Source organism: Pan paniscus, chromosome 7 (genome assembly GCF_029289425.2).
Source record: "Pan paniscus chromosome 7, NHGRI_mPanPan1-v2.0_pri, whole genome shotgun sequence".
Lineage (NCBI taxonomy): Eukaryota > Metazoa > Chordata > Mammalia > Primates > Hominidae > Pan > Pan paniscus.
Genome location: NC_073256.2, coordinates 49,064,156 through 49,077,919, shown reverse-complemented (window position 1 = coordinate 49,077,919; position 13,764 = coordinate 49,064,156). Strand labels below are relative to the sequence as shown.

At 43.8% G+C, this 13,764-nt stretch overlaps 1 protein-coding gene across 7 annotated transcripts in view; it reads right to left on the bottom strand.

Moving 5' to 3' along the window:
* RBPMS (RNA binding protein, mRNA processing factor) overlaps positions 1-13,764 on the bottom strand; it is a 190,024-nt gene that overhangs the window by 57,036 nt on the left and 119,224 nt on the right. For all 7 annotated transcript variants that reach the window (XR_004672855.3, XR_010113122.1, XM_063607162.1 and 4 more), the window contains exon 5: positions 12,740-12,890. Coding sequence is in view for 5 of the 7 variants with exons in the window: in XM_063607162.1 (XP_063463232.1) it covers positions 12,740-12,890 (151 nt within the window). In the remaining 2 variants the exon portion in view is untranslated. The remainder of the gene's footprint in view (positions 1-12,739; positions 12,891-13,764) is intronic.

The window sequence follows — 13,764 nt, the reverse complement described above, 5'->3', positions numbered from 1 at the left end:
GGAAGATAATGGTTCAATGAGTTATGTGGATCTTCTAAATGTTGACCCATTTCATTAGGCAATTTAAAAATTCATTAATATGGCTGGGAGTGGTGGCTCACACCTATAATCCCAGCACTATGGGAGGCCAAGGTGGGTGGATCACTTGAGGTCAGGAGTTTGAGACCAGCGTGGCCAACATGGGGAAACCCCGCCTCTACATTAAAAAAAAAAAAGCCCGGCATGGTGGCTCGCACCCATAGTCCCAGCTACTGGGAAAGCTGAGATGGAGGCTGCAGTGAGCCGATCAAGCCACTGAACTCTAGCCTGGGTGACAGAGTGACACTCAATCTCAATTAAAAAAAAAAAATTCATTAACATCACCACCAATCTGTTGGGAAACTGTCAAAATCATGGTGGTAAAGTTTTCAAAAATTCTAATTTTTGCCTTAAAGCTAAAATTTTATTATTTGGAACAAAAACTGTCATTTTCCGTGAAGTGACAGGCACATCTCACAATTTTTCAAGAAAAAGCCAAAATCCAACTCTGAATAACCATAGTTTATGAGTGTCAAGTAAAAATGGATTAAAGGAGGGCGGCGGCGGGGCCCGCAGGCGGCCATGGCGGCAGGCGCCGGGGCCAGGTCCGCGCCGCGCTGGCTGAGGGCGCTGAGCGAGCCGCTGAGCACGGCGCAGCTGCGGCGACTGGAGGAGCACCGCTACAGCGCGGCGGGCGTCTCGCTGCTCGAGCCGCCGCTGCAGCTCTACTGGACCTGGCTGCTCCAGTGGATCCCGCTCTGGATGGCCCCCAACTCCATCACCCTGCTGGGGCTCGCCGTCAACGTGGTCACCACGCTCGTGCTCATCTCCTACTGTCCCACGGCCACCGAGGAGACCTGCTGGGTCTGTGTTCCCACAGATAAAATAGAAAATAATGCCTGCCAAAACAACTTGACAAGGATGCAGTGAGGACCAAATGATATATATGCAGATAAATGTAAAAGATTGCGATGTGCGAGGTCTCAAGGTACCAACCATCACACAACAGAAGTGGCCCTGGCCCTCTCCCTCTCCCTCTCCCCACGGTCTCCCTCTCCCTCTCTTTCCACGGTCTCCCTCTGATGCCGAGCCGAAGCTGGACGGTACTGCTGCCATCTCAGCTCACTGCAACCTCCCTGCCCGATTCTCCTGCCTCAGCCTGCCGAGTGCCTGCGATTGCAGGCACGCGCCGCCACGTCTGACTGGTTTTCGTATTTTTTTGGTGGAGACGGGGTTTCGATGTGTCGGCCGGGCTGGTCTCCAGCTCCTAACCGCGAGTGATCTGCCAGCCTCGGCCTCCCGAGGTGCCGGGATTGCAGACGGAGTCTCGTTAACTCAGTGCTCAATGGCGCCCAGGCTGGAGTGCAGTGGCGTGATCTCGGCTCGCTACAACCACCTCCCAGCCGCCTGCCTTGGCCTCCCTAAGTGCCAAGATTGCAGCCTCTGCCTGGCAGCCACCCCATCTGGGAAGTGAGGAGCGTCTCCGCCTGACCGCCCATCATCTGGGATGTGAGGAGCCCCTCTGCCTGGCTGCCCAGTCTGGAAAGTGAGGAGCGTCTCTGCCCAGCCGCCATCCCATCTAGGAAGTGAGGAGCGCCTCTTCCCGGCCGCCATCACATCTGGGAAGTGAGGAGCGTCTCTGCCCGGCCGCCCATCGTCTGAGATGTGGGGAGCACCTCTGCCCTGCCGCCCCGTCCGGGATGTGAGGAGCATCTCTGCCCGGCCGCCCCGTCTGAGAAGTGAGGAGACCCTCTGCCTGGCAACCGCCCCATCTGAGAAGTGAGGAGCCCCTCCGCCCGGCAGCCACCCCGTCTGAGAAGTGAGGAGGGTCCTCCCTCCTCGTCCGGGAGGGAGGTGGGGTGGTCAGCCCCCCGCCCGGCCAGCCGCCCCGTCCGGGAGGGAGGTGGGGGGGATCAGCCCCCCGCCCGGCCAGCCGCCCCGTCCAGGAGGTGAGGGGCGCCTCTGCCCGGCCGCCCCTACTGGGAAGTGAGGAGCCCCTCTGCCCGGCCAGCCGCTCCGTCCGGGAGGGAGGTGGGGGGGTCAGCCCCCCGCCCGGCCAGCCGCCCCGTCCGGGAGGTGAGGGGCGCCTCTGCCCGGCCGCCCCTACCGGGAAGTGAGGAGCCCCTCTGCCCGGCCAGCCGTCCGGGAGGGAGGTGGGGGGTCAACCCCCTGCCTGGCCAGCCGCCCCGTCCGGGAGGTGAGGGGCGCTTCTGCCCGCCCGCCCCTACTGGGAAGTGAGGAGCTCCTCTGCCCGGCCACCACCCCATCTGGGAGGTGTACCCAACAGCTCATTGAGAACGGGCCATGAAGACAATGGCGGTTTTGTGGAATAGAAAGCGGGGAAAGGTGGGGAAAAGATTGAGAAATCGGATGGTTGCCGTGTCTGTGTAGAAAGAGGTAGACATGGGAGACTTTTCATTTTGTTCTGTACTAAGAAAAATTCTTCTGCCTTGGGATCCTGTTGATCTGTGACCTTACCCCCAACCCTGTGCTCTCTGAAACATGTGCTGTATCCACTCAGGGTGGAATGGATTAAGGGCGGTGCAAGATGTGCTTTGTTAAACAGATGCTTGAAGGCAGCATGTTCATTAAGCGTCATCACCACTCCCTAATCTCAAGTACCCAGGGACACAAACACTGCGGAAGGCCGCAGGGTCCTCTGCCTAGGAAAACCAGAGAACTTTGTTCACTTGTTTATCTGCTGACCTTCCCTCCACTATTGTCCTGTGACCCTGCCAAATCCCCCTCTGCGAGAAACACCCAAGAATGATCAATAAAAAATTAAAAAAAAAAAAAAATGGATTAAAGGAAGCAGCCATTTACTTCATACCTTAAAAGAACTACAGAACAGCTTTATGTACACTCCCCATTCTGTCACAATCATAAAACGACTTGCACTGAAGAGCTGAGATTAAATAACGTTAATTTTTACCTGTTTATCAAAAACATTCTTAGGCAAAATTGGCTTTTTTCTTAACAAAGTGTGCAGGAGTGAGGATGCACACTTTACTGCTGCACACTTTTTACTAATGCTCACATTGGTAAATGATTACTAATGTATTTTGGTGCCACTGTCTTGATATGTATTAAGGTGCCAGTAGTTATGTCCACTACTACACATGAGAAAAGCAAACTATTTTTGTGAAAATAATATAGGCCTCATGTACTCCCTTAAGGAATCTCAGAGACCAACCAGGGGTGCGTGGACCATGCTTCTGAGAACTGCCATACTGTAAAAGAAAAGATAGCTCTTTATTTGAGGATTACAAAAGGGAAGTAAAAGGGAGCCTGCATCAACAATGTAAGAAACACCTTCCTTCACAATGAGCAAGTGAGGTGAGAAATGGTCATCAAATAATTAAGCTTGTATTTCTTTTGGATTGTCCCAGTAAATCAACTTCCTTTACTCTTTCATCTCTAAGAATATAATGAATAATTTGAGTTTATAAAACAAAAGTTGGGGCAATTATTTGCATTACAATAGAAATATGTGATATCCAAGGAGATTCGAGTCCCTGATTTTTTTTTTGTTTTTTTTTTTTGTTTTTTTGAGATGGAGTCTCGCTGTGTCGCCCAGGCTGGAGTACAGTGGTGAGATCTCGGCTCACTGCAAGCTCCGCCTCTGGGTTTACACCATTCTCCTGCCTCAGCCTCCCGAGTAGCTGGGACCACAGGCGCCTGCCACCACTCCCGGCTAATTTTTTGTATTTTTAGTAGAGACGGGGTTTCACCGTGTTAGCCAGGATGGTCTTGATCTCCTGACCTCATGATCCACCTGCCTCGGCCTCCCAAAGTGCTGGGATTTCAGGTGTGAGCTACCGCGCCCGGCACCTGAGTTCCTGTTATTTGTTTACAGCTGTTCAATGATTTAATAAAGAAACAAATTCAGCTGGGTGCTGTGGCTCTGATGCCACAGTCTGAAGTCTTTCTCCTCTGTGTCTCACTTCCTGGCCTCTTTCTTTTGCTATCACCCTATGGCTCTGACTGCCCCAAGACTCTGCATTACTTTCTCCCCACAACCTGTTCTTCACACTGAGACTCCTATCCCTCACCAGAAAGACTGGAGGCAAGAAAAAGGGGTGAAATAATGATGTGTGCCCTCACTATCACCTCTTCCCAAAATCTCAGGGTGGGGTGGGTGGGAAGGCTGCCTTTCTAAGTGTACCTCCAAATCTACCCACCCAGTAGCATTTCGGGTGGTATCAAGAAGAAACTTCAGGGCAGGCCCCTTCCCCTTTTTATTTACCACTAACTGAACTCCTCCATCTACACGAAAGAGATCGTATGGAGTTCTGCTCTTATCACAGTTTCCTAGAGCTTAAGGAGGCAGTTTTGATGAAGTCTACCTGGATACAAAAGTGTTCATGAGGTGAGAATTTGTTTAAGTATAGTATGGTCAGTGGCCAGGTGCAGTGGCTCTTGCCTGTAATCTCAGCACTTTGGGAGGCCTAGCGAGAAGGCCCAGAAGTTAGAGACACAGCGAGATCCCATCTCTACAAATTTTTTTTTTAAAACTAGCCAGCAAGCTGAGGCAAGAGGATCACTCGGGCTTCAGCCCAGGAGTTGGAGACTGAAGTGATGAGATATGACTATGATTGCACCACTGTACTCCAGCCTGGGTCAAAGAGCAAGAGCTAACCTCAAAAAACAACAACAGTAACAAAAACCCAAACAACAACAAAAAAACAATGCTCTGGATATATAGTCCTGGATGGAAAGGGGTCCACGAGGTGAGAACTCATGTTAAGAATAGTATGGCCATGTTTTATCTAAACTAAATCCAACCAAAAAACCTGCCATATGCTGTATTTTTATACAGTATGTATAAATGCATAGATATATATGTATAAAATAAACAAAAACAAAAAAGCATACACAAACAAATAAGTAACAATAAGCATACACAAACAAATAAGTAAACAAAAATAAATAATAAAAAAGGAAATACATGAACGCCAGGCAAGGTGGTATGGTATGTGCTTGTACTCCCAGCTACTCTGGAGGCTGAGGCATGAGGATTGCTTGAACCCAGGACTTTTAGGCCAGCATGGGTGACATAGCAAGGCCCAATCTTCAAAAACAGAGACTGACTGACTTGAGGCATGTTCTCTTAACATGGACTGAAAATTTTATCTCCCTGAATAACCAACCCAATATCATGTAAAACAATCCCTCACATTTCTATGTTAGTTTTGTTTTCTATGTTAGTTTTAGTTTTCCCAGAGAGAAAAAAGTACACCAAAACTAAATATATACGATCTGGTGGTTCAACTTCAGCTAACATTTTACAGTTAATGCACCTTGGCCATCAAATTTGATGCTACTGAATTATACTGAAGCTTGTTTTTTTTTTTGAGACACAGTCTCACTCTGTTGCCCAGGCTGGAGAGGAATGGTGCGATCTCAGCTCACTGCAACCTCGGCCTCCCGGGTTCAGGCAATTCTCATGCTTCAGCCTCCTGAGTAGCTGGGATTACAGGCGCACACCACCACGCCCAGCTAATTTTGTGTGTGTGTGTATATATATATGCATATATATATATACACACACAAATATATATACAAATATATATATACACATATATACACAAATATATATATCTATACATATATACACAAATATATATATCTATACAAATATATATATATATACACACACACACACACACACAAATATATATATATATTTTTTTCTTTTTTTGTTTTAAAGAGATGGGGTTTTGCCATGTTGCCCAGGTTGGTCTCGAACTCCTGAGCTCAGGCAACCCGCCTGCCTCGGCCTCCCAAAGTGCTAAGATTACAGGAATGATCCACCAAGCCCAGTCTGAAGCTTGATTTTTTGTTTTATTTTGAGGCAGAGTCTCACTCTGTCACCCAGGCTGGGGCGCAGTGGCACAATCTCAGCTCACTGCAACCTCTGCCTCCTGGGTTCAAGTGATTCTCTGCCTCAGCCTCCGGAGTAGCTGAGATTACAGGTGAGCGCTGCCACGCCTAGTTAATTTTTGTATTTTTAGTAGAGGCGGGGTTTCACCATGTTGGCCAGGGTGGTCTCAAACTCCTGACCTCCTGATCACTTGAGATCACCTTGGCCTCCCAAAGTGCTGGGATTACAGGTGTGAGCCACCACGCCCGGCCTTGATTTTTTTCAATAAGAAGTTGACCAGCCCTGAAATCCTGACTTTATATGTCTTTAGTAAGTGCATTTTCAAAGGTCTGAGTGAGTTTAAAGCACCTTCTAAGGAATTATCTTCGAAAGAACTATAGCTGTCAGCACCCATGGGCTACTTCAAAAAGAAGTGAGTCATGGCTCACACTTGTAATCCCAGAACTTTGGGAGGCCAAGGCAGGTGGATTGCTTGAGCCCAGGAGACCAGCCTGGCCAATGTGGCGAAACCCCATCTCTACAAAAAATAAAGATTTAGCTGGGTGTGGTGGCATGCACCTGTAGTCCCAGCTATTTGGAAGGCTGAGGTAGAAGGATCACTTGAGAGGAGGTCAAAGCTGCAGGGAGCCATGATTGTGCCACTGAACTCCTGCCTGGGAGACAGAGCCAAACCCTGCCAATCAATCAAGAAATGGACCATAAAGGTAGGCAATGTTGAAGGGCAGGAGGGGGAGCAGGTTGGGAGATAAATAATAAAAACATAACTGGAAAAAAAAAAAAAAGGCAGTGTGGTGACGTGAGACTAGCAATGAGTTTTAGAGCCAAGCACGCCTTAAAATGAGCTATGTGACTTTGGGAAAGCTACTCAAACTCTTGAGTTTCAGTCTCCTTAGGGGTAAAATAGGTATTTTACATATAATTCTTAAGGAAAGAGAGTAGTTGCTCAATAAACATTTCCTTTCTTCCCATCCATTAAATAAAGGCCTATGAATCATTCAATCAAATGCCAGAATTCAAGCAGCTCAGGAGCTGGTTTGGGTTTACTCGAGACATCAGAGTTAAGAGAGACTTCTCTCTGCCACTATTCCTCTTGCTCTGATTCCAGCAAGCGTATCTGTGCCATATGAATACACAGTGCTCTACAGCAACAGCAGCAGAGACTGAGGTGATGTTTTGTGAGAGCCCAGGTATTATTTTCGGCCCTACTGAGCCACTTAGTCTCACTTGCAGCAAAACTTTGTCCTAAAGATAAAGGGGTAAGTTAAATGATTTCAAAATTCAAAATGCAGAAAGAGGTACATTTTATTATGTGCATATTAAAAGGTGTGTAAGGATAAGCACCAAAGTGTTAATGGTGATTGTCTCTGGGTAGCAGAATTTAATGACTTTTATTTTTTTGCTGGACTGCCTGAAAATTTTTCTTCTGAGAAGCATGTAGGATTTTGGTTATGAGAAAAAAATGAAATATAAAGTCTTGCCCTCAGAACACCTGCAACTTTTAGTCATTCCCTTGTGTCCCGTTCCTTCTGCCCAGATTGATTAGGTATTCCTCCTGCCCAGTCAGTCTTCATAGACAATGCCGCTGGGGAGCAGGCATGAAACTGACAAGACATCTGCCAATCTTTCTAATTGTGCATGCCATGCACTGCTGCCTTGGAAAAAATGCAGGCACCAGGGCTCTGTTCCATGGGACACAGGAAGCTTTAGATAGGCCCTGGATGACCTTGTCCCGCAGAGATGAATGTTAAGAGATTTCCTATTTGCTCAGTGTTGTCTCTGGGAGGGAATGTGTGAGATACTTTACAGGCTCTCCTGAACTTTCACAGGGTCTCTTCAGACATGAGACAGAGAACTCACTTCCAGTTAGCGTAGGTTGTTACTGGATAAATGGGAACTTCCAGGGACATGGCAGGTAAACAAGGAAGTAATCTGATTAGTCACCAAAATGTTATGTGCTGATCAGGTATCTAAGAGTACTAATTTAACAGAGCAAGCTTTTGTCTGAGAGAGGGAAGGGAGGAGGGACGAAGGGAGGAGGGAAGAAAGGTGCAGGGGCAAAGGAGAAGAATATGAAAGTAGGAAGGAGAATTTAACTTTAAAAATTCCTTGATTTATCAGTGACTCTCAACTGTGCATCCAAACTACCCAAAGAGCTTTTAAAAGCCTAGAGGGGAGGAAAATAAGAACAATTATTATTTTTTAAAAATACAGAGCCTACGTCCTAAGCTCAGACCTGCAGAACCAGACTCCTTGGACCTGGAGTACAGGAATCTTCATTACTGCAGAGTTCTGGAGCCTTTTGATATCTGCTTTATAAAAACTGAATCGAAAGGACAGGATCTGTCTAAACTGAGTAAAGGCTCTGTTAAGTGTTGAATGCCTCCACCTTTAAGGGCACTATTATAATAAGGTATATTGCAAAGAGTATAAACTCATCAAGAACATTTATTCAATTAATTTCATATGTATTATGACAAACTAACCAAATGAGCCATCTTAAATATGTGCATTTTATCACATCCCAATCAGACCTCAGTAACACTGTAAGTTTAAAAAGTACTTTGAAGGGCACCTCTCTCCACACTTGCTGGGAATAAGAAAATCATGATCAATTGAAAAAACATAAAAATAAAACTATGGTATGTTACCAAAAAAAAAATCCATTATGTATTTCTAGATGTGAGATGCTGAGTATACAAACACAGAAAAACTATAGGTCTTTTAATTATGAGGGACAAAAGGCACGTGAATGTACCCATTTTTACACACACATACTAACAGTCACTGTGTACTGACTCTGTGGCCCTAATTATTGCTGTTGTGTAGCTGAGAAAACTGAGACACAGAGAGGTTAGGTAACTAAACCAAACTTACAAAACTAGTATATGACAAAAAGTCTAGAATTTAAGTCTAGGCTCTATCACTTGATGTATTGTATTGCTAGGGCTGCCACAGTGATATACCAGAGTGAGTGGCTTAAACAACAAATATTTATTTCCTCACAGTTCTAGAGGCCAGTCTAGAGGTGTCTGTAGGGTTGGTTTCTCCTGAGGTCTCTCTCCTTGGCTTGCAGATGGTTGCTTTGTCCTCTGTCCTCACATGGCCCTTCCTCCGTGTGTATACATACCTGGTGTCTCTTTTTCTTCTTATATGGATAGCAGTCATAATGGATTAGGGCTCCACCCCTAAGGGCCCCATTTGAACTTAATCATCTCTTTAAAAATCTTATCTCCAAATATGGTTACATTTTGAGGTACTAGGAACAGAGACTTCATCATATGAATTCTGGGGGACACTATTCAGCCATCGCACTTACTGACAGTGTTAACTCAGGAAAGTTACTAGACTTTCCCAGGCCTCAGTTTCTTCAACTGGAAAATAAGTGCTATTGAGAATGAAATGAGATAATTCACATAAAAATGCTTAGGAGAGGATCTGGCAGACAGCATCATTACTTTACAGACGAGAAAAATAAAAATCAGTAACAGTGACTTACTCTTTCTTCACCTCCAAAGCAGAGTTCTTATTATAGAATACTACATTCCTGTACAACCTAATGCACAATCTAAGAGAATTTAATGTAATTTATAATTCTTCCTTATCTCTTAACTCCCGCTTTCTCACAGTTCTTTTCCAACTTTATTACATACAAGGAAGAGAAATAAAAGCTCAAATTAGTGATCAATTCTATTAATTTAGGCAGGTAGGTATACTACTTTCTTGAAATTGTATGTCAATTTCACTCATCCTTTCTCCTAACTTGCAAAGACAATTGGCTACACTCAAACTGTGATGACAACTCAGAAGATCAATATCTGCTGTAACTATTAGGAAAGAAAGGCAACCCAATGCTTTTTATTAACAAATTATGATTGTACTTTACATTTGCCTAGTACTTTACATACACTATATCTATTTAATCCTCAGCCCAATCCTGGGATATTGTTTTATTTACCTCTCCTAACAATCAGAAAGTATTATTCCTATTTTATAGCTGAGAGAATAGGAGCACAACCAAGTTAAAAAAATTTTTTTCTCTTAAAGGTCACAATGCTTGTCAATAATTGGCAGAATTATTGACAGGATTCTCAGTGACATCTTCTAGCCTGAAGCCAAAGTTCTCCACAGCAGGCCACCATCTACCCAGCTAAGTTGCAACACCTGGTTTTCTCACTCTCCATCCCTGGCACAAATACAGCAGGTGCTCAGCAAATACGGCAGTCTGATTCGGGGTCAATCTCAACTAAGCTGCAGAATCTCTTATATGTCCTTCATATGGGGCCAAGTTTTTCTGACAACTTTGACCACCATCACCTCCCCGGAATGACAGCTCTTTTAAGGCAGCAACCAATTTCCTTCTTCTCCAGAGTCTAGCACATTGGGTGCTCGTTTAAGTTCATTAAGTTCATATATTTATGGAGAATTGAGAGTTCAAGTGTATGTGTGTTGTATAATCAAACCACAGAACATTCTTCCTTTAGTGATGGCAACGAGTGCTTTTCAGTCACTACCATATAAAAACATTAACCAAAAGAAACATTTATAAAAAACCTCTATGGCCTACAACAAAGACTAGCCTTCAGGGCCTTTCCAATCCTCAAATTCTCCAATTCCATTATAGTCTACACCTGATAAGTAGTTAAACTGACCACCTTGAGTACCAATTCTGAGTACAATGCAAGTGGGTTTGTCCGTGTAGACCCAACACAGTGTTCTTAGCCTTGCCGTATGCTTCCAGGTAAGCAAGTTGTATGTGACGGTTAAGTTCCCAGTTCCCAGAGGAAATGGCAATGGATAATAAGATTGACCTGAGCCATAGTGGACTTGCTCTCCTCAAGACGCTGTGTCGTAAAAATGAGCTATATTAAGATAAATCATGCTGACTTTTATTTTCCTCAAGAATACACTGCTGGCTGCTTGGATTTTTTTTTTTTTTTTAAACTTCAAATTTGTGTTGCTGTGAACAGCTGGGCAAGTTTTTACCCTGTCATGGAAACTATCTGGCCATTTTTGCACTGTTCTGTATGCTGGGAAGGGAGGTGAGCAGAGCTTGCCAGAAAAGAGTTCTAAGCTCAGTTTCTATGCTCTCCTGTAACTTCAGGGGCTTGTGAATGTCCAGTTTGTTCCTATTTGTTGCTTTTGTATAGCATGTCGTAATCTGGCTATAACCTTCCTGGCTACCTATTCCACAGGGCTGTTGTAGGAAATTCAGAAAAAGTTTCGTGGTCCTGTTAAAAAGAGCATTCAGCAAAGAATTGAAAAGGTAAAGTTAAGTATCACCAGCATTACATTTCCTGCCTGAATTAATCTTTTCAAAGAACTCTGAGATCTGAGGCTGGCAAATTCACTAAAAAGGCAAAGAATTACTTTAGGTTATTTTTACTAAATCAGGCATCCTAAAAATACTCTTTTTTGATGCCTTGATCAAGAGAGAAGAAATTTCAGAGAGAAGAGGCATACAAATGCATCTATAGTTCTACAAGTAGCCCAATTTCAGTATCAATTTATCCACTCACTATAATAAATATTAAATATATACAATATACAAAGTATTAAGCTAGATACTATAAGGATGAAGAATTATGTAAAAGATGTTCCTATATCCTCCTGTACTACAAGTACACTGTAAGATGTAACTTTTGTTTAGATTTCCTTCCCAAATAAGCAAAGGTTTCTAGTTTCCCTGGGACAAAGAAGGTGAAAGAACAAAATAATTTTTTTTATCTATTATGACTTTCTGGATTCATAGAAACATTTATTTTAGAACATTCAGGGAGACTTATCTGTTAGTTTCTACTGATGAGTACCAAGAGTGACTGAACTACAGAATGGCTGTGACTTCCAAAGATAACCTGATTAAATCTGACATGCACATGACATGGGGGGAGCAAGGAATCCATGTGTCCTTCAATTTCAATAAGAAGAGTTAAAATGTACTATCGAAGGAAGAAGATCACAACCGTGTGGTTTAGAAAGCAGACCAAAAACAACAGGACAGAAATATTCCAAATAACTTGGAATCCAAATCACTTGGGTTTCCTTGAATGCCCTGCCATATTAAATCACATATGGCTCTGCAATGAAAGGAAAAGTTAAGGCCTGTCTCATGCCCCACTTCTGCCACTGACTGAGCTTGAGAAAGCAAATTCAATCTTTCAAAGTTATTCAGTGAAAGGCAGAAATGGCAGTCTGGACATATAATGAAATAAGCTTATTAATGTGGGGTAGAAGACGTCTTGAGCAATTAGCCAGTGTTCTTATCCAATTAAGTTGGAAAAGAAAGCCCCAAATTTCCTTAAAGTTTTACTGGTATTAGTTTGCTAGACTGACAGTTCCAATATATAAATTCTTTGTATGTGTTTACTTTTCCCCCTAGAGTTATGGCTAAACTGAATAGAACCAAATCCCAAGATCTGCTTCTTTCACTTTTAATATCCTATTTTTCCAAAGCCACCGAGCTGATGTCCTTCAACAAATGGATTAAAGTAAATGCTGAGAACCAGCTCTCGTGTCCGAGGCAGGGGGGAATGAAGGGTTTATACCCAAGGCAACTAGGGGCATACTCATGCTGGTCAATATAACATTAAGGAAATCTGTAGTACATCAAATGAAATTCTGAAGTTATGGTTCTATTCAAGCTGAACCATCTTTTGGGAAGCCAATCACAAACAAGATTGCTGTATTTGGAATTCTGACACCAAGAACGCCTAGGCAACCTCTTCACAGAAATGGAAAATAAGACTCAGCCAGCTCCATGTCCCATGGTGTAACCTCACATGCAGCACATGAACAGTTCTTAGTTATTATTACTTTTAAATGAAAAGTAGATCGACTTACATGGCTCTCTGGCAATGAACTGAGGTACAGTGTTGGGCAGAGGAGTACTGGGGTTTGGAGTCCCTACGAGTTTGTTCTTGGCCATCTTCGTGTTTGCCTTAGCAAACTCTAGTCGTAGTGTTTGCGGAATTTCAGGATCGAAGCGGATGCCCTTTGGAAATAGAGAACAAATGGAAGATGTTTTCATTTCCTTAGAGTCAAACCGGAATGGTGACAAAATAAACACACCAGTAAACCCTGGTCTATCAGGAAAAAAGGTCAGCAACCACTCTCATTCTTACTACTTACACAGGTTACATGAAAAATGACAACACAAAGTGTCCCGAAAGTCAGTGGGATTTAGTTTAGTTAAAAAATGTAGTTACACAGATTTTCAACTATTCCTTTTCTTTTTAGACAAAAACTTTTCAGTTTAAAATTTGAACCAGCAAATTCCTAGCACAGTTACACACTTTAATATATAGTAATTTCAGTTACCTCTGACCCTATTCCTGCAGTTTACCTAAAATAGACTATATTCAGTAAAATAAATCACAGACACTATGAAAGACACTAGGGCAAGACAAGTCTATTTGGAACCTTTCCACCATTCAAGAATGTCTTCATTATTAAGCATCCAATACCATGAATTCTGGACCCTACGTATCAAAAAGATATCCCAAGAGAGTGTATTTTAAATGTGCACCCACGGGACCCACTCGGTTCCCATGTTTTCATGCTGTGGTCTGGAAAGGGACTGGAGTCCTGAAAATGAGTCTCCTAAGAACACAGTTGCCGTTTAGTGTTCTGAATGTACACACATGGGCCTGAGGGCTCCAAAGCATCCCCCGCCCCCTCGCCACCATTCTTCCTAATGAGCTTGAAAAAAAATAAGAGCAGGCAGGGCGCTGTGGCTCATGCCTGTCATCCTAGCACTTTGGGAGGCCGAGGCGAGTGGATTGCCTGAGCTCGGGAGTTCAACACCAGCCTGGGCAACACGGTGAAACCCCATCTCTACTAAAATACAAAAAAAAAAAAAATTAGCT